Here is a 25,135-nt window from a genome sequence, read left to right on the forward strand (position 1 = left end):
TTATCAAAGCAGCTTGCCAAATCTTCATTATCTAGCATTGTATTTCAATTAAACATTTCAGGAACAGGAGCCTTGAGAATAAACATGTGCCCACCTAATGGTGCTAAACCAAGACGGCTGAGATGGTTGCTACTACCATTAACAATTAGCTGTTTGCTAAAGAGCTACTTTTGAGTGCTCCTTTGTTACAAGGGGTCACCAGATGATATGGCACCAGATATTTTACACCAGGTGACCTTTCTGACGCAAAGCACATTTGTGTTTGCCTGGAATCAAACCAGCCACCTTTCATTTGCTGCTTGGTAGATGTACCCTTTGGTCCTTCTGTCATCCTGTTTCCAAAAATCAGCTGCAATTAACAGCGGGACTGTCACATCAAAGTACAGTGCAGGTTTACATCAGTAATCACTTACATGATTATTATAGTAGACATTTTGGTACATAATACATTAATATTGAGAGGAGGAGGTAGCTTTCCACATTGTCACACCAGTTCCCTCACAGATTTATGGCTTTTGGTAAAACAGGGAATTGTTTTAGCCTCTTCATTATTTTTAGCCAAACCTTTCCCACAATGCAGCTGGATGATGGGCGCACAGCTCTTGCACAAATCATAACAATGCAAACGATGCTGAGAAAACCTCGTGATTGTGTCCGTAAGGCATTCATTCGATCTTTTCATGGATAGCAATGCATTAATTCAGATTATCATGATTGTCACTGACATCTGACAATTACATAATCGGATCACACAGTATGAGAAAAAAAATTATGTTTTTGAAATGAGAGCTTTTTAGAAATGTTATGGCATCTATGTATGTTAATACATAGATGTATGTAAATGTGAAGGGCTTAAATAAACAGTTCTTATTACATGAGAGAATACTGCTTTACAGCATCCACAGGAACAAGCCATACCTACATGTCTGTAGTATCTTATTTACGCCTAATTTTTGCTTCAGCTGTACTTTAAACTATCACTGCAGAACAGAACAATCAGAAAATGCTCAGTGAGCTCACACACACAGTGCAGCTCAAAAAATTTGGGTTGAAAATTGCGTCTTTCTTTCTTTCTTTCTTTCTTTCTTTCTTTCTTTCCTAAAGAAACACACATTTGTTGGAATTTAAAATCATATATTAGATTTACCAGAAATATTCTAAATGACAATAAATTGTTCAATAATCATAACCGAGTTAGTATTACATGAAAGTATTGCCAGTCCGAGTTCAACTTCAATTGCTATTTCATCAACACAATGCTTGGTTCTGTAACCAGAATAAAAAGTGGAGTTGAAGGTAAGAGGACCAGTACATCAGAATCTGTCATTAGAGAAACAGATGTCCACTCATCTTTTCACTTTCAACTTATGTTGAAAAAGTTATGACTTTTTATGAAGAGCATGAAATTCTCGGGCTAACCTCAAACTTGCCAGTGCTAAATTACAATCTCAACTTCAAGTAATTGCTTAAAATTCATAAAGTGAACAATAGTGCAAAACATATAAACCAACTGGTGAAAAGAATAGAATAGAAAAAAGAACAAAAGTGTTTTTTTTTTTTTAACGCAGAACAATTTGAGTTGCTGTTTTTTTGCTGGTTGTGTTGGAACATTTTTCATTCGACATTTAAATCGGGACGGACAGATTTAGAGTTATTCCATGGAGGGATTTATCAAACACGCCCCCTGGGCACAGGAGTTTACACTGAAGACCAAAACATTTTGTAGATACTTTGTATGATTGTTTTGTGTCACTTTATAGTAGTTTTGCACCTGCTTGTAACTTTACATTCCACTAACACTGGGGTCGGCAACCTGCGGCTCTTTAGTCCTTATAGTGCGGCTCCGCGTGGTTTGGGAAAATAAAGTATTTAGCTGAAGTGTATTTTATTTATGTTAGTTTGTTTTTAACTTGTAGTTCTAAATTGGAAGATTATTGTGATATTGAAATATAAAATTAAAATTATATTCTATTATTTTTTCATCGCTCAAAATAAGCGTCACACTCGCGGAAGCCGGTATACCCGCCGAAACGCCGTGCATTTATCCAGACTTTCAACCCATAGACCAGGGGTGGGCAATTCCAGGCTCCGAGGGCCAGTGTCCTGCAGCTTTTAGATCTCACCTTGGGTCATCACACCTGAATCACATGATTAGTTCGTTACCAGGCCTCTGGAGAACTTCAGGACATGGTGAGGAGCTAATTTAGCCATTTAAAATCAGCTGTGTTGGTTCAAGGACACATCTAAAAACCTGCAGGGACACCGGCCCTCGAGGCCATAGCCCAATTATGGATCTTCGGATCCACATTATGTCAGCAGCTGTTCTCCACCGTGAACTATGTTAAAAACAAACACCGCTCACACCTCACAGGTGACAGCTTACAGTCCTGCGTAAAGATGAAGTGACTTCGTACAGCCCCGATTTGCAGACGCTGTGCGCAGAGGTTCAGGAGCAGAAGTCCCATTGTAAACATACCACAGCAGACCCGACGATGCTTCCATGAACACGCTTTTCAGCATCTCTTTATTGACCACTTTTCTCACACACGGTCGCTGTACGCATACAGCCGGCTGTAGCTTTTCAGCTCACAGCCCGACACATACCAACACAACAGCACAGATAGCACGGACGTTAAGGCAGCGAGGCGTGATTGCGGGTGCCGCTCAGGTGCGTCCGCGTCCCCTGCAGCGGCGCAGCAGACCACGCCCCGCAACACACATTAACCAGGTAAAATACATATTTAGGCAGAATTTTGCAAATATCTATTTTTCTGTTTTTAGCAGCATAGTGCTTTTTTTCCAATTACTTTTTTAAAAGTCAGGCCAAGGCTCCAAAAGCCCAAAGGCGATATAAGGATGGCGGCTCACAGCAGTTTTTGTTTGCTACATGGATCATTTTAGTTCAGCTGGGTGTCTTTCCTTTTGTTATATTTCTTTAAGAGTTCAAAATATGTTAATTACATAAATAAAATGTAATTTTCTCTGTAGCACTTCATGGATTTCATAAGCAACACACCTTAGTTGTTCACACAAAGCATAAGAGTAAAACACTATATATACACAATGTTATATTCATTTTAGATGTCAAAAAGTATTTGCAGCTCCCAGTGTTTTCTTTTCCGTGGAAACCAGGTCCAAATGGCTCTTTGGGTGTTAAAGGTTGCTGACCCCTGCAATAACATCTTGGTGATTTTGCGCTGCTTTGATTTCCCTCTGTGGTTGATTTTTCTTTTATTGGTCACTGTGGTTCTCTTTGTGGTTGTTCCACATGTATTTGAAGTTCTTTGGCGTGTCTTTGTAGTTGTATGCAGTTGTTTTAAGCATCTTTGTGGTTGTGTCTCTGTGTCATTTTGTGGTTTTATGTCTGTGCAGTTGTTTTTCTTCTTCCTGCAGCCCTTTTACATCTTTTTGTAGTCATTTAGATATAATTTCACATCTATTTGTATTTACTTAAGCTCTCTTTGAAGTCATTGTTTTATATTTTTGTAGCCACTTCAAATCTCTTGGAAGTGATTTTGCATCTCTTTTAAGTATTAGACATCTCTACAGTTGTGTTTTCTCTGCATGTTTTTGTTGCTTCAAAGTCATTTAGGAAATCTCTTTGAAGTCATTTTAATCTCTGTACAGTTTAGGCACCTCTACAATTGTTTGTTTTATACATCTTTGAGGTCATTTTATATCACTGCAGCGACTTTCTCTTTCTTTGTAGTTGCTTTCTGTTTTTTTATCCAACTGTCTTGCAGACCTTAGTATTTATTGTCATTTTCTGTCTCTTTGTAGGGTTCTTTATGTTTTATTTCCTTGTACATGACTTTGTAGTCACTTTAGGTCTCTCTGAATTCATTTTGAACCTTTTTGTAGACATTAGACATCTCTTGCATTGGTTTTACGTTTCTTGCAGTTGTTTTGTGTCATTTTTGTAGTTGCTTGGTTTCTTTTTGGAATAGTTTTAAACTCTGTTTTAAACTCAGCCACCTATCAGTCATATGTCTATTGACATATGACTGATAGGTGGCTGTAGGTCAGGAGGTAGAGCAGGTCATCTACTGATTGTAAAGGTTGGTGGTTTAATCCCTGGCTCCCCTTAGTCTGCATGCCAAATATTCTTGGGCAAGATAATAACCCCAAGTTGCTCTCCCATCTCAGCATCAAAGTGTGTGAATGGTGGTTAGAAAACATTTAAAAACATAGAAGACAGTGCTTGGGTGAATCTGGCATGTTGTATGGAGTGCCTTGAGTACTCTGGGAGAGAGTATGTAAGTGTTATGTAAGAATTAGTCCTTTACATAGCATTTTTGTCTGTTATCTACTGGCAATTGTTTTCCACCCTCTTGCAGCCATATTGCTCTTTAGTGAGCTTTCAGATCCCATTCCAACTTCTGGGAAGCTTTTTGTTTTGTTCTAGCAGTCTTAGCAGTTAGATCTGTGCCCAGCAGGCCCATTCAGTTATCCAGCCATGATTTGCTTATTTGTTCATTTACACATTCATCTTTCATCACAGTCCTCTCGTGATGCACACATTCAGACAAATGAAAAAATACCCTGATGCTAAGTGCATTTAAAACCCAGACATCTTATTAATGTACATCTGAACTGTCGACTAAGATGTAGCACACGATGTCTGTAAATGCCTTTCAGAATGATCTGTTAGACAAGTTAAGCGGAGTTATTAGCAGTGACTGACTAGCTCTTGTACAGTTGACTTGGAATACATACTACCAGAATGACAGTTAAAACTACACCACAAGAGCATTAAGTTTAGCAGAAATATACAGCACAGATCACAGACTGAGCACAACTCATTCCATTCAGAGCTACACTAAGATACCAAAGTGAGCCGGTGAGGATCTACAAACAAAGTGTTTGATCGTGACATGGCATTTCAATTAGATTTAATCAGGTGACTTTAAGTAACACAAACTGAGGTCTGTTATTTTCACCAAATGTTGGTTCTGGCAACTTTGCTTTGAATACAAGCTTAAGCAGATAAGGCCCATATGAGACAATATGACTGAGTATGGAAAATATTCCACCCTAAAATATAATGTGCATGTTATTATTATTACCTTCCCAAACAAGTAGACTGCCCCAATAAATAAATAGATACATAAAATGAAAACAACAAAAACAAAAGCTCTCATATGGATTACAGAAACAAATCTAAGATTTTATTTAGAGAGCTTTGCTTTTTAATTTTTGAGTTTATCTTTGCAAAGACTCAGGCTGGCTCTCAACTGAGCTTCATTTTTAGTGTATAGTTATAAGTGTGGTATTGATCTTAGTTTGAGTTTAATAAATCTGAATAGCTTTATTTATTTAGGAGAACTAATCGTAATGCTCTCAGGGTAGAAACACAACGAACATGGCAGAATAGGTAAATCACCCATGGACTTTCTATAATAATTAACATCTCCTTCATTATTAATGAGATTCTGGCTGGCCTCCTGGGGATGCAGAGGTTAAGAGAAATTAAAGTGCACATTCTAACGTCAACATCAAGTACAGGGAAATTTTTAAGCAGTCTTTAGAAAAAAAATTGCAGAAATCAAACAAGGTACTTGCCTTTATCAGGTTAATTGGCAGGTTAGACTAAATAACTGCCTACAAAAGGCGCAACATGAAGACTTCATTCAACAAGGACAAAACCTGTTTTTTGTTTCAAGTGATGGTTATGCATATTATAAGTAGATGAGAATGATTGACGACATATGCAATTTTATGGCCTAAATCAATGCATGTATCTGTGTATAAGAGAAGATAAGATAACCTTTATTAGTCCCACAGGTGGGAAATTTGTCTCTTATCTTTTATTATAAAGTAATTTTAATCTAAAAAAATCTACATGCTGCTAATGGAGAGATGCCAAACAGTCTTTCATTGTTCTTGTAACAGTGACAATAAAGATCTATCTTATCTTATCTTAAAAACAGTCTCATCCTAAGTGTGATGGCATCATGGTTTTTGTTTTTAGATGCCTCAAACTGCTAAATGCATGAAAGAAAATTAGAAATCAGCTTCTATGCAGTTGATGTATACACACCTCAGATTAACCTACTGTGTTTGATTAATAAACATCTACATAGGATTTTTGGCAGAGGTCATTTTAATGATGAACAACATTCCTTTGGGGGGTTGAGCTCAACCAAAACGCTTCTTTGGCCAGGAGAGAGAACTAAAACCTTAATACGATTAAAAGTAAGTAGAGTTTAACTTGGCAGCACAACTGAACTGGCCACAGCTGGGTGTTTATGATTTGAAGCAAATTTAATAGGTTTGTGTGTTTCTACCCTCGGAACATCCCTGAGTTTTGTGTCTACGTCATGATGGCAGACACACTCTGAGATTTCAGTCTTGAAGATCAATGAAAACCGTCTGCAGTCGTAGAAACATGTAAATTCTGATTTAGAGTGGATTTTCCCCTCAGCCATTGCTTAATGACTTGGTGAAGCTGTAGCTTTTTGTAACTTGGTTACACATGTATACAAGCTCTTATACATATATGCCACATATACACACACAACCAGTCAAATGTGTTAGAATTCATAGGTTGAGTAGTCAATGAATCTTTTACAGTTTTCCCTGCATTTAAGATCAAAAGAAACAATCAGCATAAAAGATTCAGGCATCATTCATTTCAATCAGCTCATTTACTTTTCCACAAGCCAGTAGAGCTGGCAGACATCTCGGTAGCAAGGCTGAGGAACATTGGGTGACAGACATTGCGGAGCAGAACCAAAACAAGGCAGAGCTTGTCAGTCCAAGAGCTTCACATTTCCTGTTTCTTATACCCCTCTTGCCTATTCTTGGCAGAAACTGCAGGACAGGAAGTCCTTGTCTTCTTGCACTTGAATCTTCCAAGAGAAAACCTATACAGGAAAGGTCGTGGTTAAGGGCCACAGAGGTGCTGAGCAGATTTTCCTCTTATATCTGTGATCCTCCTAAGTCTCCCCCGCCTGCGGGGTAGTGCCTCAGCCCGCCTCCCCTGCGCAGCGAGTGCAACGCCACAGTGCAACAGCCTCTCAGCAGTGATCCTATGTGATACATTGGCTGTCCTTCCCGGACTGGACCGCGGCAGAGCCACGCCACCGTCGGCACCACAGGAATGGCCACCGCAAGCAGATCAACTAGGAAGTGACGACTCCAGTAGCTTTTCTGAATCGTCCCAGAGCTAGATGATTCTCCGTTCTCTTCTGCAGTGTCCCCTGTGGCACCGTGCTCTTTTGTTTCACCGTTATCATTGTCCTCATTGTGCACCTCCACCACTGTAACACCACCTATCTCCTCATGGGAAGTAGACCTTCTTGGCTGGATTGTGTGAGGCTGTTCTATAGCTGGAGATGATCCCTGGTGACTCGGACTCAGGTGAGGTGTCTCTACCTGGGTTGATTCTTGTAAAGGACAGCTTTCTTGCTGCGTGTCCACAACTCCGAGGTTTTCAAATGATGTCCCACCCTGCCTGCCTTCTCCACAGCATCCTCTTAACTTAAGCTCACCCTGCCATGTTGCTGGCATCGCAGCAAGATCACAGAGTTTTCCTTGAGCCGGCTTCTCTTCAGCACCCTGCCCTCCTATCTTCTCTCCCACTGAACCAATCAGCGTCTGTTGCCTTTCTTCTGCCAGTTTGATCATAACTATCTCCACCTGCTCTTCTGCCACAAAAGCTTCCTTCTCTTTTTCCTCTTTCTCCTGCTTTTCCTCCTCCTCTCCATACTCTTTCTCTTTATGCACAGGACTTTCCATGGAACACGCAACAGTGGCGGACCGTGGTAAAGATGGGACCACTGGAGTTTTGGGGATTGGCTCTGTTGCTGTACTCATGACTGTTGCTGTGGTTACTGAAGTTGTGGTGGTAATGGAGTCCAACTCCTCGTCCCCTTCATCAGACATCCAGGTTGAAGTGGGGCTACAGGCCTGGGACCGGAAAGTACGTTGCTCTGCGATGGTGTCCAGATCGGAGGGATACCCTGCTGTTGTAGGGATGGGGCAGCTTTCTGTCTGAATGCCAGTCTCCCTTAAAGGGTGCAGGTACAGATGGTGGTGGGAGAGGCAGGGGTGGCTCATGCAGCTCACTCCACCCAGACCACAACGAAAGGGTGCCAGCCCCTCCCCTGTGCACAGCTTCTCATACGTAGAAGAGTGTGGCATAGTATGCGGCACAGAGTGGGACAAATTGTGAGGGAAAGAATGAGGTAAGGTATGTGAGTAGGTGTGAGACAGTGAGTTTGGCAGAGAGTGGGGATGAGAATGGGGAAGAGAGTGGGAGAAGGTTTGCGTGTAGGAATTAAGTAAAGATGCTGTTTCCTCAGAAAGGAATGCGGCCTCCAGCAGAAGGTCAGCCCGGCTGGGGATGTTACTCTCCCCACAGCACACAAAGCCGCTGTCCTGGGTGCCGTCGCCTGAGAGACAAGGAAAGTCCGACCCGTTGTCATTGCGGTCCGCCAGTGCCTGATCACTCAGCTTTGTGTAGGTGGAACTCCGAGTTAAAGACCGGGCTGGGGAGCCATCACAAGAGCAAGACCCTCTTCCTCCTACAGTAAGTTTGGGTACTCTGCCAGGACTTTCTCCTGAAACAGATGCTGGTGCTGAACCCCCAACGCGGGTCCGACAGCCTGGCATGGCCTCCGCCTCCTTTGCTAATCCAGCCTGGGCCAACTCCATACTCAGCAAAAGGTTCTCCAGCTTGTGGTTCTGAGCGTTGATATCCTGAAAGTACTTCTGGACCCCTACATCTCCACTGAGGCCTCCGGCATCGCTCAGCCTGGCACGAACAGTATCCACAGCCTGTTTGAGCTGCTGGATTTCCTGACGCGCCTCCTTCAGGGCCAGCTGAGCCTCTACGCGGTGGCACTCTTCTTCAACCCAGTCCTCCTGCATTCTGTAAAGCCGGCCTCTCAACTCATCTATTTCCGTGTCCCTAAGAGGGTGACAACAGAGAAAGGGTTAGAACCTTTGACGATAAGAAGCACAGACCAATATACAAGATCTAAGAAGAACTAGCATAAAACCTTACTTTATAGGACCTGCCAGTCTCTCATCCTGTCTCAGTATCTCACCTGTCTTGCAGGGTGTTGATGGTTTCTTTTAGCTTGGCCCGCAGGTGTCGGATACACACCTCCTTCTGCTGAAGGGGTGTGAGGTACTGCTCTGGTGGAGGAGGCCGAATGCCATGGTTGTCTGTACATGATGTGTACTTCTGATGGCGTCTAAAAAAGACAGGACTTCAGTTTATGAAAAGAATAAGTGGTGTTTTCCATTTTTTGAGATGTTAAGAAAGAAGTGATGGAAGGAAAGTTAACATCACTATTATAAGAATTAAGAGTTTCAAACACTCTTAACCTTCTGAGGTCTAGGTCATCGGTGATGATGATATCACAAATAACTTTTTGCTTATCTTCAAAATAGTAGGTTGGGGCTCAGAGCTGCTGTTTTATCAGTAATGTGGGCTTTTTTCCTTTTTAACAGCACTCACCATATTTTCATTCACATATTCAACCAATGAGCATAAACTGAAAAAAGAAGAGACTGCAAATGTGCTCTTTCATACTTTTGGAAAGCGAACTGGAGTAAATAATTTTTTCTTGTGTCATATCATCACTAAAATTCTGATTAAATTTGATTGAATTATTTAATCAAAATTTGATAAATTTTGATTAAATAGCTAATTAAGGTAATAAGACAGCAAATCATATTAAGTTCTGTTTTCACTGAGTTGACAAAGTCACAAAGAGTTCCATTTTCTATCCCAAGGCATTAACGTTATACCTCTTGTCCATCAATGCAGTAGTGCGGCAGAGTTTGTGGTGCACTGCTGTTAGAGAACAAGCCCACAATTTGACAAGTTAGAGAAGTCATTATTTTGCAATGTTAGTGTTGGAATTTGGGGAAACATTAGTAGGAAGAATCAGAATCGGTGGCCCGCATTGCAAACATATTTAGCTCTAGCATTGGGACTACGCTGGTACAAGAGCTAGTAGAAATGTGCTACACCTCTTACCCTTTGGTTGGGCTGCATTCACTGCCTTTACATGAGCCTGAGTTGCTGCTGCTGCTGAGAGAAGCGTTTCCATAGGGATCTCTATTACTGGCCGCAGCCGGAGTGCGCCTGGTACACAGTAAGAGGAGACATGTTAATGTGTTCCTGGCAACACCATGGAACCACAGTCCAGACACTAAGTGAGCTGCTAAGCTAAACCATGACAAACGGATCCACAGTGCAAACAGAAATGAATGGAAAACCCTTCAATCCAGGTCCACCACCATGCTTATACAACACAGGTCTACACAGATACACAGAGTACAATATTTCAGCATGTCGGCCTGAGAAACAAATACACACACTCCTCTTGGCACTCACAACAATGCTGAAACTGAAAAGGACATCAAATTAGCGTTACTCAATGAAAAAAGAAAGTTTTCACCAGAAGGGAACTAAAAGAGAGCAATCGGACAGAAAAGAAGAAGAGAGTCAGACTAGACAGGATGTTTTCTAGAATGTGGCGTCACAAAACATTTACAGCAGTGCAAAACATCTTGCCATTCCCATGCTTTAAAGGATCAAGACTGATCGGGAGGAAAAAAGAGTGAGTCGGGACAGACCGGGAGCGAGGGGTAGAGGGAGAGTTTGTTGAACGACCGTGGCGATCCGGAGACTTGGTGGAAGTGTATCCCTTGGTCGGTGACTTGGTCGATACATAGCCTTTAGTTGGGCGCATTGACACCATACAGCTTGACTCCATGGGCACGTAGTCTAACTCTATGAACCTGCAGTAGTCAAACCTGACCAGAGACAAGAGGGTGTTAAATCACAGAGGGTGGCAATGTGCCTGCTGCACACTGAAGGGAGGTAAGGTTGGTTGACATTTAGCATATCTCAGCATAATTTTAAAATGTAAGAACTCAAACAGTGAAGTGGCTCAGGAGAGCTTGCTTTCTAAAAGCCATGCTTCAATGTTGAGGCTCCTCTGTTTGGCTTCCTATACTGCACCGCTAATAGGAGCAGTTTACTGCTATGAGGCTTTTACTGGAATGTAAACTAACACTGCATCCTGAAACACAATTTACAAGTGATAAAATGTTTTAGGTCTTCTAAGAGCAACATGGAAGCAGCTGCAACAACAATAATTCATAAACGCCCCATTTTAACTCGCAACACACTTTCACAAAACTATCTCAGCAAACTTATAGAAATTTCGCCCCACTTTTGATGACAAGTGCAAACTAGCTTAGCTAAAAAAAAGTTAACTTTAAGACAACTGACACCTGTGCAAAACCACTATAGAGACCAAGTAAAACCACATAATATCAAAGAGTAGAATTGGTGGTGTATATATATTTTCACCTCTAGGCATTTTTACTATCCAGCAAAACATGACACAGTTTGTTAGTACAGTTTAATTATATCAGTGGTAGATAGGGGGGAAAAAAAAGGGTTATCTGTGATTGGCAACTTCTGTCAGCGTCTGTGTGGTTTTAAAGTCTATAATGAATGTTCACCAACTGAGTTACTGTTGTTCTTTAACAAGGACATAACTGTTGCCCAATCACTGGACACCACACTGGGAGGGGAGGACAAGCAGGGTCAATCAGAACAGCCATGATGGTATTGGACACAGGACACGAAAACTCCACACTAAACATGCACATAGTCTTGTATATAACTCGTCTCTGTCTTTAAACTTTTTGCTGTTCATGTCATATATATGTATATATATAAATATATATATCATACTTGATGATAGTCAGTGTTTCCCAGAAATACATATCTTACTTATTTCACCAACACAGAAAAACTAATGAAGCACAATGTTTTTGCAATTTGGCTGAATTTTTTTAATTGCTCTTGAGTTCATTTCACTCTATTTTGAAAGTACAGTTGTTAACTATGTCATGTTTCCATGATGGCAAAGTGACGATCTCACTGTTCGGGGGGTCCTCAGCTTCTTCTTCTGTTAGCTTTTCTTTCTCCAGCTCCACCATCATGGACTGCAGCTTACAATGCTAATCTTGCAGATCTGGAACAAGCTGGAGGTTCACTTTAAACCCAAATGCACAGCTGCTGGAGAACTAGTTCAATTGCTGCTATGTTGAACTCCCAGAAGATCACGGTTGCCAATTGCAGGTCAAAACTGTTTGACTGTTGTCACAGGATTTTACTAACTGAGGAAGTTGCTAGATAAACAGCTGACGACTGAATTATTAGATATTGGTAAGTGGCTGTCTTAATCATCTTAGAGTTCAGCTGTGAGCTTGAGGGCCACATTAATCAAAACTTCAAAGACTTTTGGAACTAATGCTGCTAAGCTGACTCCACCAGGGCTCTAGAGCAGAACAAGGACTGCTATGGTCTGCTGCCGTCTAAGACAATGGAGCTGAAGTCCATCGACACAATGAGGAAGTTACAGGAGAAGAAGCTAATTACTGTCCTGTTATTGTCACAAAGCACCTATGGAAAAGTTTTTAAATTTACTTCTAAAAAAAAATTAAGCAATACACCAAGTCCAACTAGTGGTGTATGAAATCATGCATGCACATGTGTGCACAAACAAATGACCAAACAAAGAAACAAACTAAAAACTCTTGCAACACTATAAATGAAATTTTGAATTTTGAGTGCCCTGTAAAAGATTAATAATAATTTTACTCAGGGTTTATTTGAGCATGCAGCTAAGGTTCAGCAAAGGTTCCAAAAAGTAATTTTACGCATGAGGTCAAGTAAAAAGAACAAAAACCTTAATCACCTGGATTATGTAATAAACCGCTGGAGACAGTTTGTAATAGACAGATACATTATATTTAAACTATTATTGAACGCACGTCTGTTGTTTCCATTTTCTACTGTATATTTTGCTACTGAACTGAGTCACCGTGTCCTGTGTTACATAATTAGGGAGGAAGCCAGATATTGACAGCTCAACACTTGATAGCACAGAAATGGGGAGAAAGAAGCAGCAGAAACACTGAGCCTGGAAAATACACAGTACAACAGTGTTTAGGGCGTGACAGTTCATCCCAGCCATCTGCTGGGATGGAACTAATGTCTGGGGTGTGGGTGTTGTCTGCTTGAGGCAAGCATTTCCCAGTTGTCAGGTGTTAGCATGAGTGGGTGGAGAGGAGTGAAGAGATATTCCTTTACGAAAGCAACTTTGCTCAAGAGGCTGAAACTGATTTAGTAAACAATATCTCGATAAACCAAAAGCACATTCGCATTACAGGCAATGCTGCTGCACATGAGTGTTTCACACAGTGCTGTTGAGTGAGTGGCTGCGGTCAACCAGTGATCACAGTATGCACATTAAACGTGCCATTTCTACCGTGCATGTAGCCACTAAACCTAATCCTTGAAAGATTAGCACCAATTCTTGCGTTTAAGTGCATGATAGTATCACAGACTCTGTATTCGAAGGTGATGTGACACAACAACACGCACACAGTTCTTGCCACTTTCTGTGCTCCTTACAGGCCACAGACTGTATACATGTGTTGAAAGTAGCCACAATGACACTACCCTCTGATTTGGTTTGAGCATTTTCCACATTACCATTCTGATTTTTGTACACTTCAGTCAGGACTTATCATATCCATGGTAGTCACACAAGGCGTTTATGTTATTGTTGAATCTATTTCTATTTATATCTATCTATATCTATATCTATATCTATCTATTTTAAAAAAGTACATCATGTTGTTTTGGATAAGTCTTGAAAATAGCAACCGAGGCCACAACTCCAATCAAAAAATGTTTATAAAGATATCATGAAGTCAAACAGAAGTCATTAGGCTATAGCCCTATGTATAATAGACTCCAGGCATGCCTGCTTTTTTGGGACCACATTTTTACATTACAATGCACCAAATAGGCATGCTCCCCAGGTGAAGAACAAGCAGGTGACAAAGTAGTATAAGAGGAATGACTACTTGGCCTACGGGTCTCCAGCAGTCCATGTCTGTGTCCACAACGGAGGATAATCTTGGCTTGAGGTTTTAATGCACTATAAAGAACTATGCTAATTCCGCACTAAACTAATCATAAACCTTTAGCCTTTATGTTAACAGTAGCATGGTGCAGGTTTTCTTGTAGCAAACATCATCTAAAGTAAATGAAAATATAGCAGATTTTGGCAAATTCAATACATAGACCTCCCTTTGAAAGTCTCTTGTTGCTTTACATAGTTTAAAGCTAAATCTTAATGAATAACAGGACTACCTTATAAGTCATCAACTAGCTCTACGCTGTATAACAAGAATAAGTCTTTTAGCATTGATTGCATGCAAGTACCCATCTAGTATCCAGAGGTAATGTTAGCTAACTAAACAAGCTAGCTACTGATGGTAAACTCTTCAGTTTACCTGCACATACATGTCTGTGTCTGCTAAATTATTCTTATCTATGCTGGGGATGAATATTTATCCCAACTTCTGAGTTTCAGTACTGCGTCTTAGATAAAGTCTTCAGTGCAAACAACAGTCAAATAAAAAAATCGACTTTTACTTTTGGCAGTTGTGATCCTATGACACCGTTTACAGTAGATCAGGATCTGTTCTGTTGCAACATTTTATTAAACTCACAAACACATGTTTTTAGCATGAAAACTACCAAATAAAAGAGAAATTAACTAGATTCACAGCATTAGGAGACTCAAATAAAAAATCTACTTTGTGCCAACCGCTTGCCTGATCGTTGACATTGAAATTCCCTAAAATGTGAGCTGTGCAGCTTTGCAACAGGTGATGTTGACAGGAGAAGCCACACACCTGACTGCAAAGATTAATCCTAACCTGACCACGTTTCACTGCATCATTCACAGGTTAGAACCTTAACTTGCCTGTGTGCTGTTGTTTATTTTTCCAACATTTAATTTCCAATTTTGGTTTTAGTGGCTACAGTGCATGCCAAAGCTACAGCTACAGCTATGGAGCATGCTCTCTCAGACTGTAACTGAAGTGTGTCTCACGCAGGGGGCGCGGGCACAGGAATGGCCACTGGTGCTGTGGCGGTTGGCACAGCAGTCCCCGACCCAGACGCCGGCTTGGGTACCGGCACGGGCGAGGACGCCAGTATTTGCTGCAAGCGACGTTTGGGCTGCAGCACCTTCAGAGGGTTGAATCTGAGGAAAATAAATAAGAGAGAGGAGGACACCACAACTATACGTTGATCCGTCTGCAGTTACACAACTTTTCCTGTAAAAACATTAAACCCTCCAGACAGATTCAGCTTGGTTCCAGTTTAAGAGACCATTTATCAGTCTGTGCCCAACACATACACCATAGCAAGCAACAGCTAGATGACAGCAAAGACTATTTAACACATCAGCTGAAAGAAACGACACATTGGCTTTCTGTGGTATTAAAGTACTGGTAGTGTCAAACTGGACCACAGAAGAAAAGCAATGTCCATCACTCATGCATTAAGTATATAACAACACATTACTGCAGCATTCACATTCCGAAACAAGTTAATGGTTGTGCGAAAGTCAACAGTGGTCCCTACAGACAAGAAATACATCTTATCCTTTATCCTGTGTCCAGTAAACAGGCCAGGTTAGTCCAGTGGCTAGAGGAGAGAACATCAATATACTCAATAAACTCTGTTCAAGTCGGTTGCTATTTACAGCATTTAGAACATACACTGCTATGAAAACAGTATTTGCCCCCTTCCCAATTTCTTCTTGGCACACTCACAGCCTTCAAACAAATGTTAAAATTAGACAAACAGACTGAGTTTATATAAAAAGAAAAAAGTTATCTAAACCTAACTGGCCTTGGTGGAACAATAATGACGGGTTACGCCACCCTTGGCAGTAAGAACTACAATCAAGCGTTTGCAATAACTGGCACTGAGTCATTCACATCGCCGTGGAGGAATTTTGGCCCACTTAATTCAAAAAAGAGGTTAAGATATTTGCCAAAACATCTTAACTGGACTTAGATCCAGACTTACTTTGAACACTCCAAAATTATAGTTGGACTTACTGTTTTGGATTAGTGCTGCATAAGGTTCAGGACACAAGCTGAGGGATGGACTAGTGAAAGTGAACAATGTGGTTGATCACAACAATTTCGTAAATAATAAAGAGCTATTCTATTCTATTCTATTCTATTCTATTCTATTCTATTCTATTCAATACATTATTTAATTAGGGAGAACAATTACTTTTTCCGTGTAGGGCCAAGGAGTTTTGAATAACTTATTTCCTTTAATAAATGAAATCATCATCTAAAAACTGCATTTTGTATTTATCTTTGTCTAATATTAAAATTTGTAAGATTTATTGTCATTGTAAGAACACTGTGAGACGGGATTCCAGAGTGCTACCTCATTTGGAAAGGGCACAATGAATGTGGAATGTGTGATGATCTCAACATGTAAATGTAGTAAATAAAAAAAAAAAGAAAAAAAAAAAGAAAAAGAAGGCAGCAAATACTTTTCATAGCACTCTAGTTCTCAATTTTAGGTCCATTTATTCATCAACAAGTCTTAGACGAGTTATTTACAGGAAGTACAGAAACAAACTGAGCATGGTGCCACTTTTTAAATAAAGACAGATATATTTATATGATATGTTGGTCTTTTACAATTTGACTTATTATAAAGCTACAATACAAAGTAACACATGCCAGTTTTTCCTGGTTTGCAATCAGCAGTTTCCTTAACTGTTTATTCAGAAGATTTTTACACATTCTTTACTGAAAGTACTGATAACTGAGTTTCAGTGCTAACTGCAATGCCAGCTTGCCATTTGGTGGTGTAATTTTGTAAATGTTTAATTATTGCTGCTACAAATCGTAGCAGTAACAGTAAATGTTGCCTTAACTTTTCATTTATATTTTTTTAATCCTTCATAAATACTGACAGCTAACCGTGTCGGAAAAAGCTCAAGTCTCGCAGTTCCCACTGCAGTCTTAAAGGCGCACACCCCACCATGTCATTAAATCGCTGCTGAAAATTTTTAGAATTTATAAAAGACTCATTAATGGAGTTAAATTACTTATTACTGTTTAAAACAACTGTCAATTAATTTTAAAACACCCTATTTTCTCTCACTTATTAAAAAGTGGCACCACATTGACTATGAATATTTGTTAAAGATAAACACACACACACACACACACACACACACACACACACACACACACACACACACACACACACACACACACACACACACACACACACACACACACTGTTGTCCCCCCCCACTGACACCGGGCAAACCTCCACCAGCCCCACTCCTGCAAAACAGGTGAAAACAGACTTAAGAGCGACAGGAGTTAGTGCCGCTGAATCTTGTTTATTTATTCATTTATTTTATTTATTTTTGCTGTGTTTTACTTGCATCTATTTGAAAGAGTGAGTGTAAACGCAAAAAAATAATTTTATTTTATATGCTGGAATATGCAGAAAATAGGTTTAAATGTTAAACAAATTTCTTCAAGTCAACGACGGTTGCATATGATTTAATTTTTGCTTGATGCAATGTGCATAAATTAAAAGATTAAACCTAATAAAAGAGACTCTTTCATTTGATTCAATTTTATATGATGGATTATGCAGAAATCCAGCTCAAGGCCACTTATGGTTTATTTGGTTAACTTGTGGCTGACATTTAGCTAATCTGTTGCCCACATATGGGGTGGCTGTAGCTCAGGTGGCAGAGCAGGTCAGCCACTAATCAGAAGGTCGGTGGTTCGATCCCAGGCTGCCTCCTGGCTGCATGCCAAAATATCCTTGGGCAAGATACTAACCCCGTGTTTGCCTACTGGTGGTGGTCAGAGGGCCCGGTGGCGCCAGTGTCCGGCAGCCTCGCCTCTGTCAGTGCGCCCCCAGGGCAGCTGTAGCTACAATGTAGCTACTATTGTAGCTACAATGTAGCTTGCCATCACCAGTGTGTGAATGTGTGGGTGAATGACTGAATGTAGTGTGAAGTGCTTTGGGGTTCTTAAGGACTGAGTAAAGCGCTATACAAATGCAGGCCACATATGGCTGACATTAGGCAGCCAGGATTGAGATGCCCATAGGTCATCGCACCATATGGTTTGTCTTCAGAACTGAGCCAGAATACGGCAATGTTTCTGTCTGGGAGTAGTAGAGATAATAACTGTTGATTTAAATGTGCTTTTGTTGTTTTTTTGTTTAGCATGACCTTATTTTGGATACTACAGCAAGATTAGAAAGGAACATTATAAAAAGGTGATATTTTGAGATGTATGTATTGTGATGTAGTCCTAGCTGTGTATATTATTATTATTATTATTATTATTATTATTATTATTATTATTATATGTGTATATATTATTATCATTGCTGGAAAGCTGCATGTTTTTGGGGAACCATATGTTCGCCAATCCATCGTTCTACAGAACATGTTTCTATTTCTCCTTCCATTTCACGATGGTTCCTACATATTATCAGAGACCGAGACTTTGGTCTCTGATAACAGAAAAACTTAAAGTTTTAAACTAACAATGCGCAACTTGTAGATCCCAAAGATGGTCCTAAGTTAAAACTCTTTGGAAACTTTTTTAACCAACCAGCAAAGATATCAATGACATCCACGAAAAGCAAGTGAGGTCATGTGATTCACTTTATACAGTTAATCCAGCTTTCTTTTTTGACTTAAGACGATTTAACAACAATTCAAAATGGGGTTTTGACAGGATAATCTGTCCCGTAATCTGTTTTTCATCAGTGAAACAGAAGAAAAAAGTTTTTCCAGTCTTTGACACTTGTTTGTACTCCAAATTTATTTATTTATTTATTTACACAAAAACATTTACTGCGGAGCAATTGAGCATAATGCCACACTTGTAAAAATGCACTGATGGGAGTGGAAAGTTCTGTGGGTGACAAAGCCAGTTCATTTCAGTAATGACCAGGGCAATCTACCAGGAGAATCAAATTAGTGGGATAAAAATGAGCCGACAATGTAAGCGCAGGTTCTGTGTTTAAGGGGAATCAGTATATATTGATATAAAGCCCAAGTCTCCCATCACAATTTGATAGGGAGTGTGTGGAGTCTCAGAGGCCAACAAAAAGCTTCTTTTCTGGATAATTCTGAAAGCTCCTGCAAAGGAAATACAGCTTTGCTTTATATGAAAAAACTGGAGAGCAAGGACTGCACCAATAAGCTGAACTCATTTCAGCACAATATTAATTTTATCTCTTTATTATCTGCTACTGGTAAGAGTAGATGTTACAGTTAGGCAATGAAGAGGTGAAACATGCATAATAAAAGCACCAACACTATTATCACTAACATTTACAGTGATGCTGGATTCAATTGCATACACACAGGTTTTTAAAGTAGTGAAAAAAAACAGCTGCCTTTAAAGTAAAAGCAAAAAAGCTGAATTATGATTTCTCACAAAATTGCAAAAGACAGGAGATGAGGAGTTTATTGAAGAGTGTTTGGTGTCTGAAATGAGATAAACTGCAAAATGTGTACTTCTTTATGTTTGACCTTCACGCACACCTCACACCTCACCAGGCTGGGCCTGGATGTTGCCTGCAAGCCACACAATACTCAGGGATGGTTTAGTATTTATACTTTTTACTCTGTTTAGATCGTGAGGCAGGACACTTTAGACTCTTGTGGTCGAATTGAGCACAATAAAAAGAAGTTACTGGTTTTTAGCAGATGAATCTCATTTTTTGCTTCTTATTTTTTTATTTTACAGACAAAAAGTATTTAAGAAACCATGAATCACTGAAATGAATTTTTCTCTACTTATTTCTCAGGGCTCTGAGACACTACAGTACAATATGACATACTTATTCCCTGCAGACTTTTCAACCATGGTTACCTTGCAGTGCACAGAAAGCCCATAATTATCACAGGTGAGCACAAAACAGGTATTCACTCTACTTACCGGCGAGAGACCGATGTAGACCTCTGATTGGGCGGGGCAGGGGCAGACATGGAGCCAGGCAACGTCTCGGGTTTCTTGTGCTCTAACCTTTTCTCTGAGTTTTTCAGCTCTATACTGAGAGCCTGCAGCCTGACAGAAAACAGACATAAGCAGTGAGTGAACACAGAGTCACACAAAGAAAGAGAGGACTGTTACACACTCAAATAAAGCGTGATTTCTGCTGACTGCCCATGTGCACCGCTATAGATGCCTTCATCAGGCTCCCTTGTGCTACTGACACAAGCTGACACTTAGCTTGCACAGAGTGGACATCAGCGTTCAGCAACAAATCACATTTCAATCATGTGGTACAACTAGCCACTTCTTTGTCTGTTTCCAGGTCAAATAACAGTGGCAGAGGTGAGCAAAGAGAAGTGAGAGTTGCATCTGCATCTGGACAGATTTGGTTCAGTTTTATTTACATAGCACCAAATCACAACAACAATCACCAACAATCACCTCAAGGTGCTTTATATTACAGCCCCCTATATATGAGGAAGCATCTGGCAACACTGGGAAGAAAAAACTCCCTTTTAGCAGGAATAAATCTGTAAATGTACACATATATACATGTTGCAGGTTTCTGCCACAGCTGTAGTGTAAGTACGTCCAAAAATATTTACAAATAACATCCTGCTGAGTTGTATTGTGAGAGAGAAAGACAGGCTAAAAGAGAGAAAAGCGGATGAAAGAAGAACTTAGAGGGGGGAAAGAGGAGGATTATTCTCATCAATAATACACCACAAACAATTTGGTGGGCCCTTGAGAGGCAGGTTTCTGTATGTGTGGAAACGCAGGACGCCTGCTGTCAGTCAGCTTCCTGCATTAACACTTCTCTGCTGTGTTGTTTTCCTATCAACCATGACTGCCTCGCTCATATTCTCTTCTGCTTCTAAAGTCGGCGAACAAAGACAGCTGAATGAAAGACAGTTTTTCAGTCAAATCCTGTCGATACTAATAATCTACCTACTGTAGAACCTCATCCACATCTGAGCTCTAACTTTAAATCCTCTTCCATTGTTCCTCGGCTCTCTATCATGATTTTAAAGCTGGTCTAAGATGTATTGTTGCATAGTTAGCAGTGAGCAAACTAAACCACAGACCCGCGCAGTGGCACAAATCTCTATCCTAATGAAAACACACACACGATCCTTATGATAGTGTTTTTGTATAAACCAGAGGTCGGCAACATGCGGCTCCGGAGCCGCATGCGGCTCTTTAGTCCTTATAGTGCAGCTCCGCTTGGTTTGGGAAAATAAATTAGTTTTTTTAAAGTATTTAGCTGAAGCGTATTTTATTTATGTTTATTTATGTTCTTTTTAACTTGTAGTTCTAAATTGGAAGAGTGTTGTGATATTGAAATATAAAATTATATTCTATTATTTTTTGATTGCTCAAAATAGGCGTCATACCCGCGGAAGCCGGTATACCCGCTGAAACGGCGTGCATTTATCGAGACTTTCAACCCCAGGTAGGCCAATTATGGATCTTCGGATCCACATTATGTCAGCAGCTGTTCTCCACCGTGAACTACAGTGGGGCAAAAAAGTATTTAGTCAGCCACCGATTGTGCAAGTTCCCCCACTTAAAATGATGACAGAGGTCAGTAATTTGCACCAGAGGTACACTTCCACTGTGAGAGACAGAATGTGAAAAAAAAATCCATGAATCCACATGGTAGGATTTGTAAAGAATTTATTTGTAAATTAGGGTGGAAAATAAGTATTTGGTCACCTCAAACAAGGAAAATCTCTGGCTCTCACAGACCTGTAACGTCTTCTGTAAGAAGCTTTTCTGTCCCCCACTCGTTACCTGTATGAATGGCACCTGTTTGAACTCATCATCTGTATAAAAGACACCTGTCCACAGCCTCAAACAGTCAGACTCCAAACTCCGCCATGGCCAAGACCAAAGAGCTTTCGAAGGACACCAGGAAAAGTATTGTAGACCTGCACCAGACTGGGAAGAGTGAATCTACAATAGGCAAGCAGCTTGGTGTGAAAAAATCAACTGTGGGAGCAATCATCAGAAAATGGAAGACATACAAGACCACTGATAATCTCCCTCGATCTGGGGCTCCACGCAAGATCTCATCCCGTGGGGTCAAAATGATCATGAGAACGGTGAGCAAAGATCCCAGAACCACACGGGGGGACCTGGTGAATGACCTGCAGAGAGCTGGGACCAAAGTAACAAAGGTCACCATCAGTAACACACTACAACGGCAGGGAATCAAATCCCGCAGTGCCAGACGTGTTCCGCTGCTGAAGCCAGTGCATGTCCAGGCCCGTCTGAAGTTTGCCAGAGAGCACATGGATGATACAGCAGAGGATTGGGAGAATGTCATGTGGTCAGATGAAACCAAAGTAGAACTTTTTGGTATAAACTCAACTCGTCGTGTTTGGAGGAAGAAGAATACTGAGTTGCATCCCAAGAACACCATACCTACCATGAAGCATGGGGGTGGAAACATCATGCTATGGGGCTGTTTTTCTGCCAAGGGGACAGGACGACTGATCCGTGTTAAGGACAGAATGAATGGGACCATGTATCGTGAGATTTTGAGCCAAAACCTCCTTCCATCAGTGAGAATTTTGAAGATGAAACGAGGCTGGGTCTTCCAACATGACAATGATCCAAAACACACCACCCGGGCAACAAAGGAGTGGCTCCGTAAGAAGCATTTGAAAGTCCTGGAGTGGCCTAGCCAGTCTCCAGACCTCAACCCCATAGAAAATCTGTGGCGGGAGTTGAAAGTCCGTGTTCCTCGGCGACAGCCCCAAAACATCACTGCTCTCGAGAAGATCTGCATGGAGGAATGGGCCAAAATACCAGCTACTGTGTGTGCAAACCTGGTAAAGACCTATAGTAAACGTTTGACCTCTGTTATTGCCAACAAAGGTTATGTTACAAAGTATTGAGTTGTATTTTTGTTATTGACCAAATACTTATTTTCCACCCTGATTTACGAATAAATTCTTTACAAATCCTACCATGTGAATTCATGGATTTTTTTTTCACATTCTGTCTCTCACAGTTGAAGTGTACCTCTGGTGCAAATTACTGACCTCTGTCATTATTTTAGGTGGGGGAACTTGCACAATCGGTGGCTGACTAAATACTTTTTTGCCCCACTGTATGTTAAAAACAAACACTGCTCACACCTCACAGGTGACAGCTTACAGTCCTGCGTAAAGATGAAGTGACTTCGTACAGCCCTGATTTGGAGACGCTGTGCGCAGAGGTTCAGGAGCAGAAGTCCCACTGTAAACATATCACAGCAGACCCGACGATGTTTCCATGAACACGCTTTTCAGCATCTCTTTATTGACCACTTTTCACACACGGTTGCTGTACGCATACAGCCGGCTGTAGCTTTTCAGCTCACAGCCCGACACATACCAACACAACAGCACAGATAGCACGGACGTTAAGGCAGCGAGGCGTGATTGCGGGTGCCACTCAGGTGCGTCCGCCTCCCCTGCAGCGGCGCAGCAGGCCACACCCCGCCACACACATTAACCAGGTAAAATACATATTTAGGCAGAATTTTGCAAATATTTATTTTTCATTTTTTAGCAGCATAGTGCTTTTTATCCCAATTATTTTTTTAAAAGTCAGGTCAAGGCTCCAAAAGCCCAAAGGTGATATAAGGGTGGCGGCTCACAACAGTTTTTGTTTGCTACATGGATCATTTTAGTTCAGCTGGGTGTCTTTCCTTTTGTTATATTTCTTTAAGAGTTCAAAATATGTTAATTACATAAATAAAATGTAATTTTCTCTGTAGCACTTCATGGATTTCATAAGCAACACACCTTAGTTGTTCACACAAAGCATAAAGGTAAAAAACAATATATACAGTGTTATCTTAATTTTAGATGTCAAAAAGTATTTGCGGCTCCCAGTGTTTTCTTTTGCGTGGAAATCGCGTCCTAAAGGCTCTTTGGGTGTTAAAGGTTGCTGACCCCTGGTATAAACACAAATCAACCTTAGGAGCACATCACAGAAAAATGTATCCACAGAGAATCTACTGTAGTACTCCGGCTTCCTCCCACAGTCCAAAGACTTGTAGTTAGCAGGGATAGGTTAAATGGAAACTCTAAATTGCCCATAGGGCATGTGAGTGTGAATCGTTGTCTGTATCTGTGTGTTAGCCCAGTGACAGACTGGCGACCTGTTCAAGGTGCCTGTTCACCCTGCCTCTCACCCTAAGACTTCTGAGATAGGCTCCAGCACCCCCATGTGACCCTGTAGGTAGTATTATTGCAAAGTGGAAGCATTTATGAACCATGGCAACATAGACACAAAGTGTCAGCCCATCTTACATTACAGATGCAAATTTTATAGTATGTAGTTTAAATCTCCTCCAGCAGCAACATCAGCACAAAAACTATGTTCCAGGAGCTTCATGGCATGGGTTTTTATGGCTGAGCTGCAACATGTAAACATACATTGCCAAGCACAATGCCGTGTCAGATGGAGCGGAGTGAAGCACACCACCACTAGACTCTGGAGCAGTGGAAATGTGGTCTGTGGTGTGATGAATCATATTTCGTTATTTGGCACTATGATGGACAAGTCTGGTTTGGCAAATGTCAGGAGAACATTACCTGCCGGAGTGCCAACTGTACAGTTTGGTGTTGGAAGAAAAATGCTATGGCATTGTTTTTCTGGTTTCCTTCGACGCAGTGAGGAGAAATGTTAATGCTTCAGCTTACAGAGATATTTATTCAACTAGCTGAGTTTAAATAAGCAAGAGAACTTATTCTGCTAGTAGATACCGTTTTTTCTGGACCTTTTATATTAATTATTAGTTTTGTATTTGTAATTATTAGATTTGTATATAAACGATGAATTTAGCTGGTAAGACACCTTCTTTGTGTTTGGACTCTGAAGCTCCTCTAGATAATGAATGTGACTTGTAGATCTGAAAAGTGAAACCAGCATGGAAGTGTGTTTAATCTACATTAAATTATACCATTTGGCTAAGATCCTTGACAATTTAAAACCTTTTCTCTTAACTTCACTGTTTTTGACTTTTTAGAGCAAAAGTTTACTTAGCTTATAATTCATATCTACCAATCTTAGCTGCCTTAACTATCTTATATCTAACTACAAGTCAGCATGTCATCCTGCTTTGGTTGCTGTCACCACAGATCAAACCACACCAGACCACATGATGCAGATGATTTATTAAGTTAGGCCTGTTATGCAACACCATACCCAGCCT

At 40.6% G+C, this 25,135-nt stretch overlaps 1 protein-coding gene across 2 annotated transcripts in view; it reads right to left on the minus strand.

Annotated features, from left to right (window-relative positions):
* Positions 1 to 1,124: 1,124 nt before the first annotated feature.
* The window catches only part of snphb (syntaphilin b), a 31,179-nt gene continuing 7,168 nt past the window's right edge, over positions 1,125 to 25,135 (minus strand). The window contains exons 2-6 of one of the 2 annotated variants that reach the window (XM_080898203.1): positions 19,867 to 19,995; positions 10,597 to 10,776; positions 9,995 to 10,102; positions 9,054 to 9,203; positions 1,125 to 8,914 (exon numbers count right to left, since the gene is read on the minus strand). In XM_080898203.1, the coding sequence (XP_080754329.1) occupies positions 6,922 to 8,914; positions 9,054 to 9,203; positions 9,995 to 10,102; positions 10,597 to 10,776; positions 19,867 to 19,916 (2,481 nt within the window). In that variant the 5' untranslated portion in view covers positions 19,917 to 19,995 and the 3' untranslated portion in view covers positions 1,125 to 6,921. The remainder of the gene's footprint in view (positions 8,915 to 9,053; positions 9,204 to 9,994; positions 10,103 to 10,596; positions 10,777 to 19,866; positions 19,996 to 25,135) is intronic. The other variant, XM_080898204.1, reaches the window with a different exon arrangement.

This window comes from Rhamphochromis sp. 'chilingali', assembly GCF_963969265.1.
Source record: "Rhamphochromis sp. 'chilingali' genome assembly, chromosome: 12".
Classification (NCBI taxonomy): Eukaryota; Metazoa; Chordata; class Actinopteri; order Cichliformes; family Cichlidae; genus Rhamphochromis; species Rhamphochromis sp. 'chilingali'.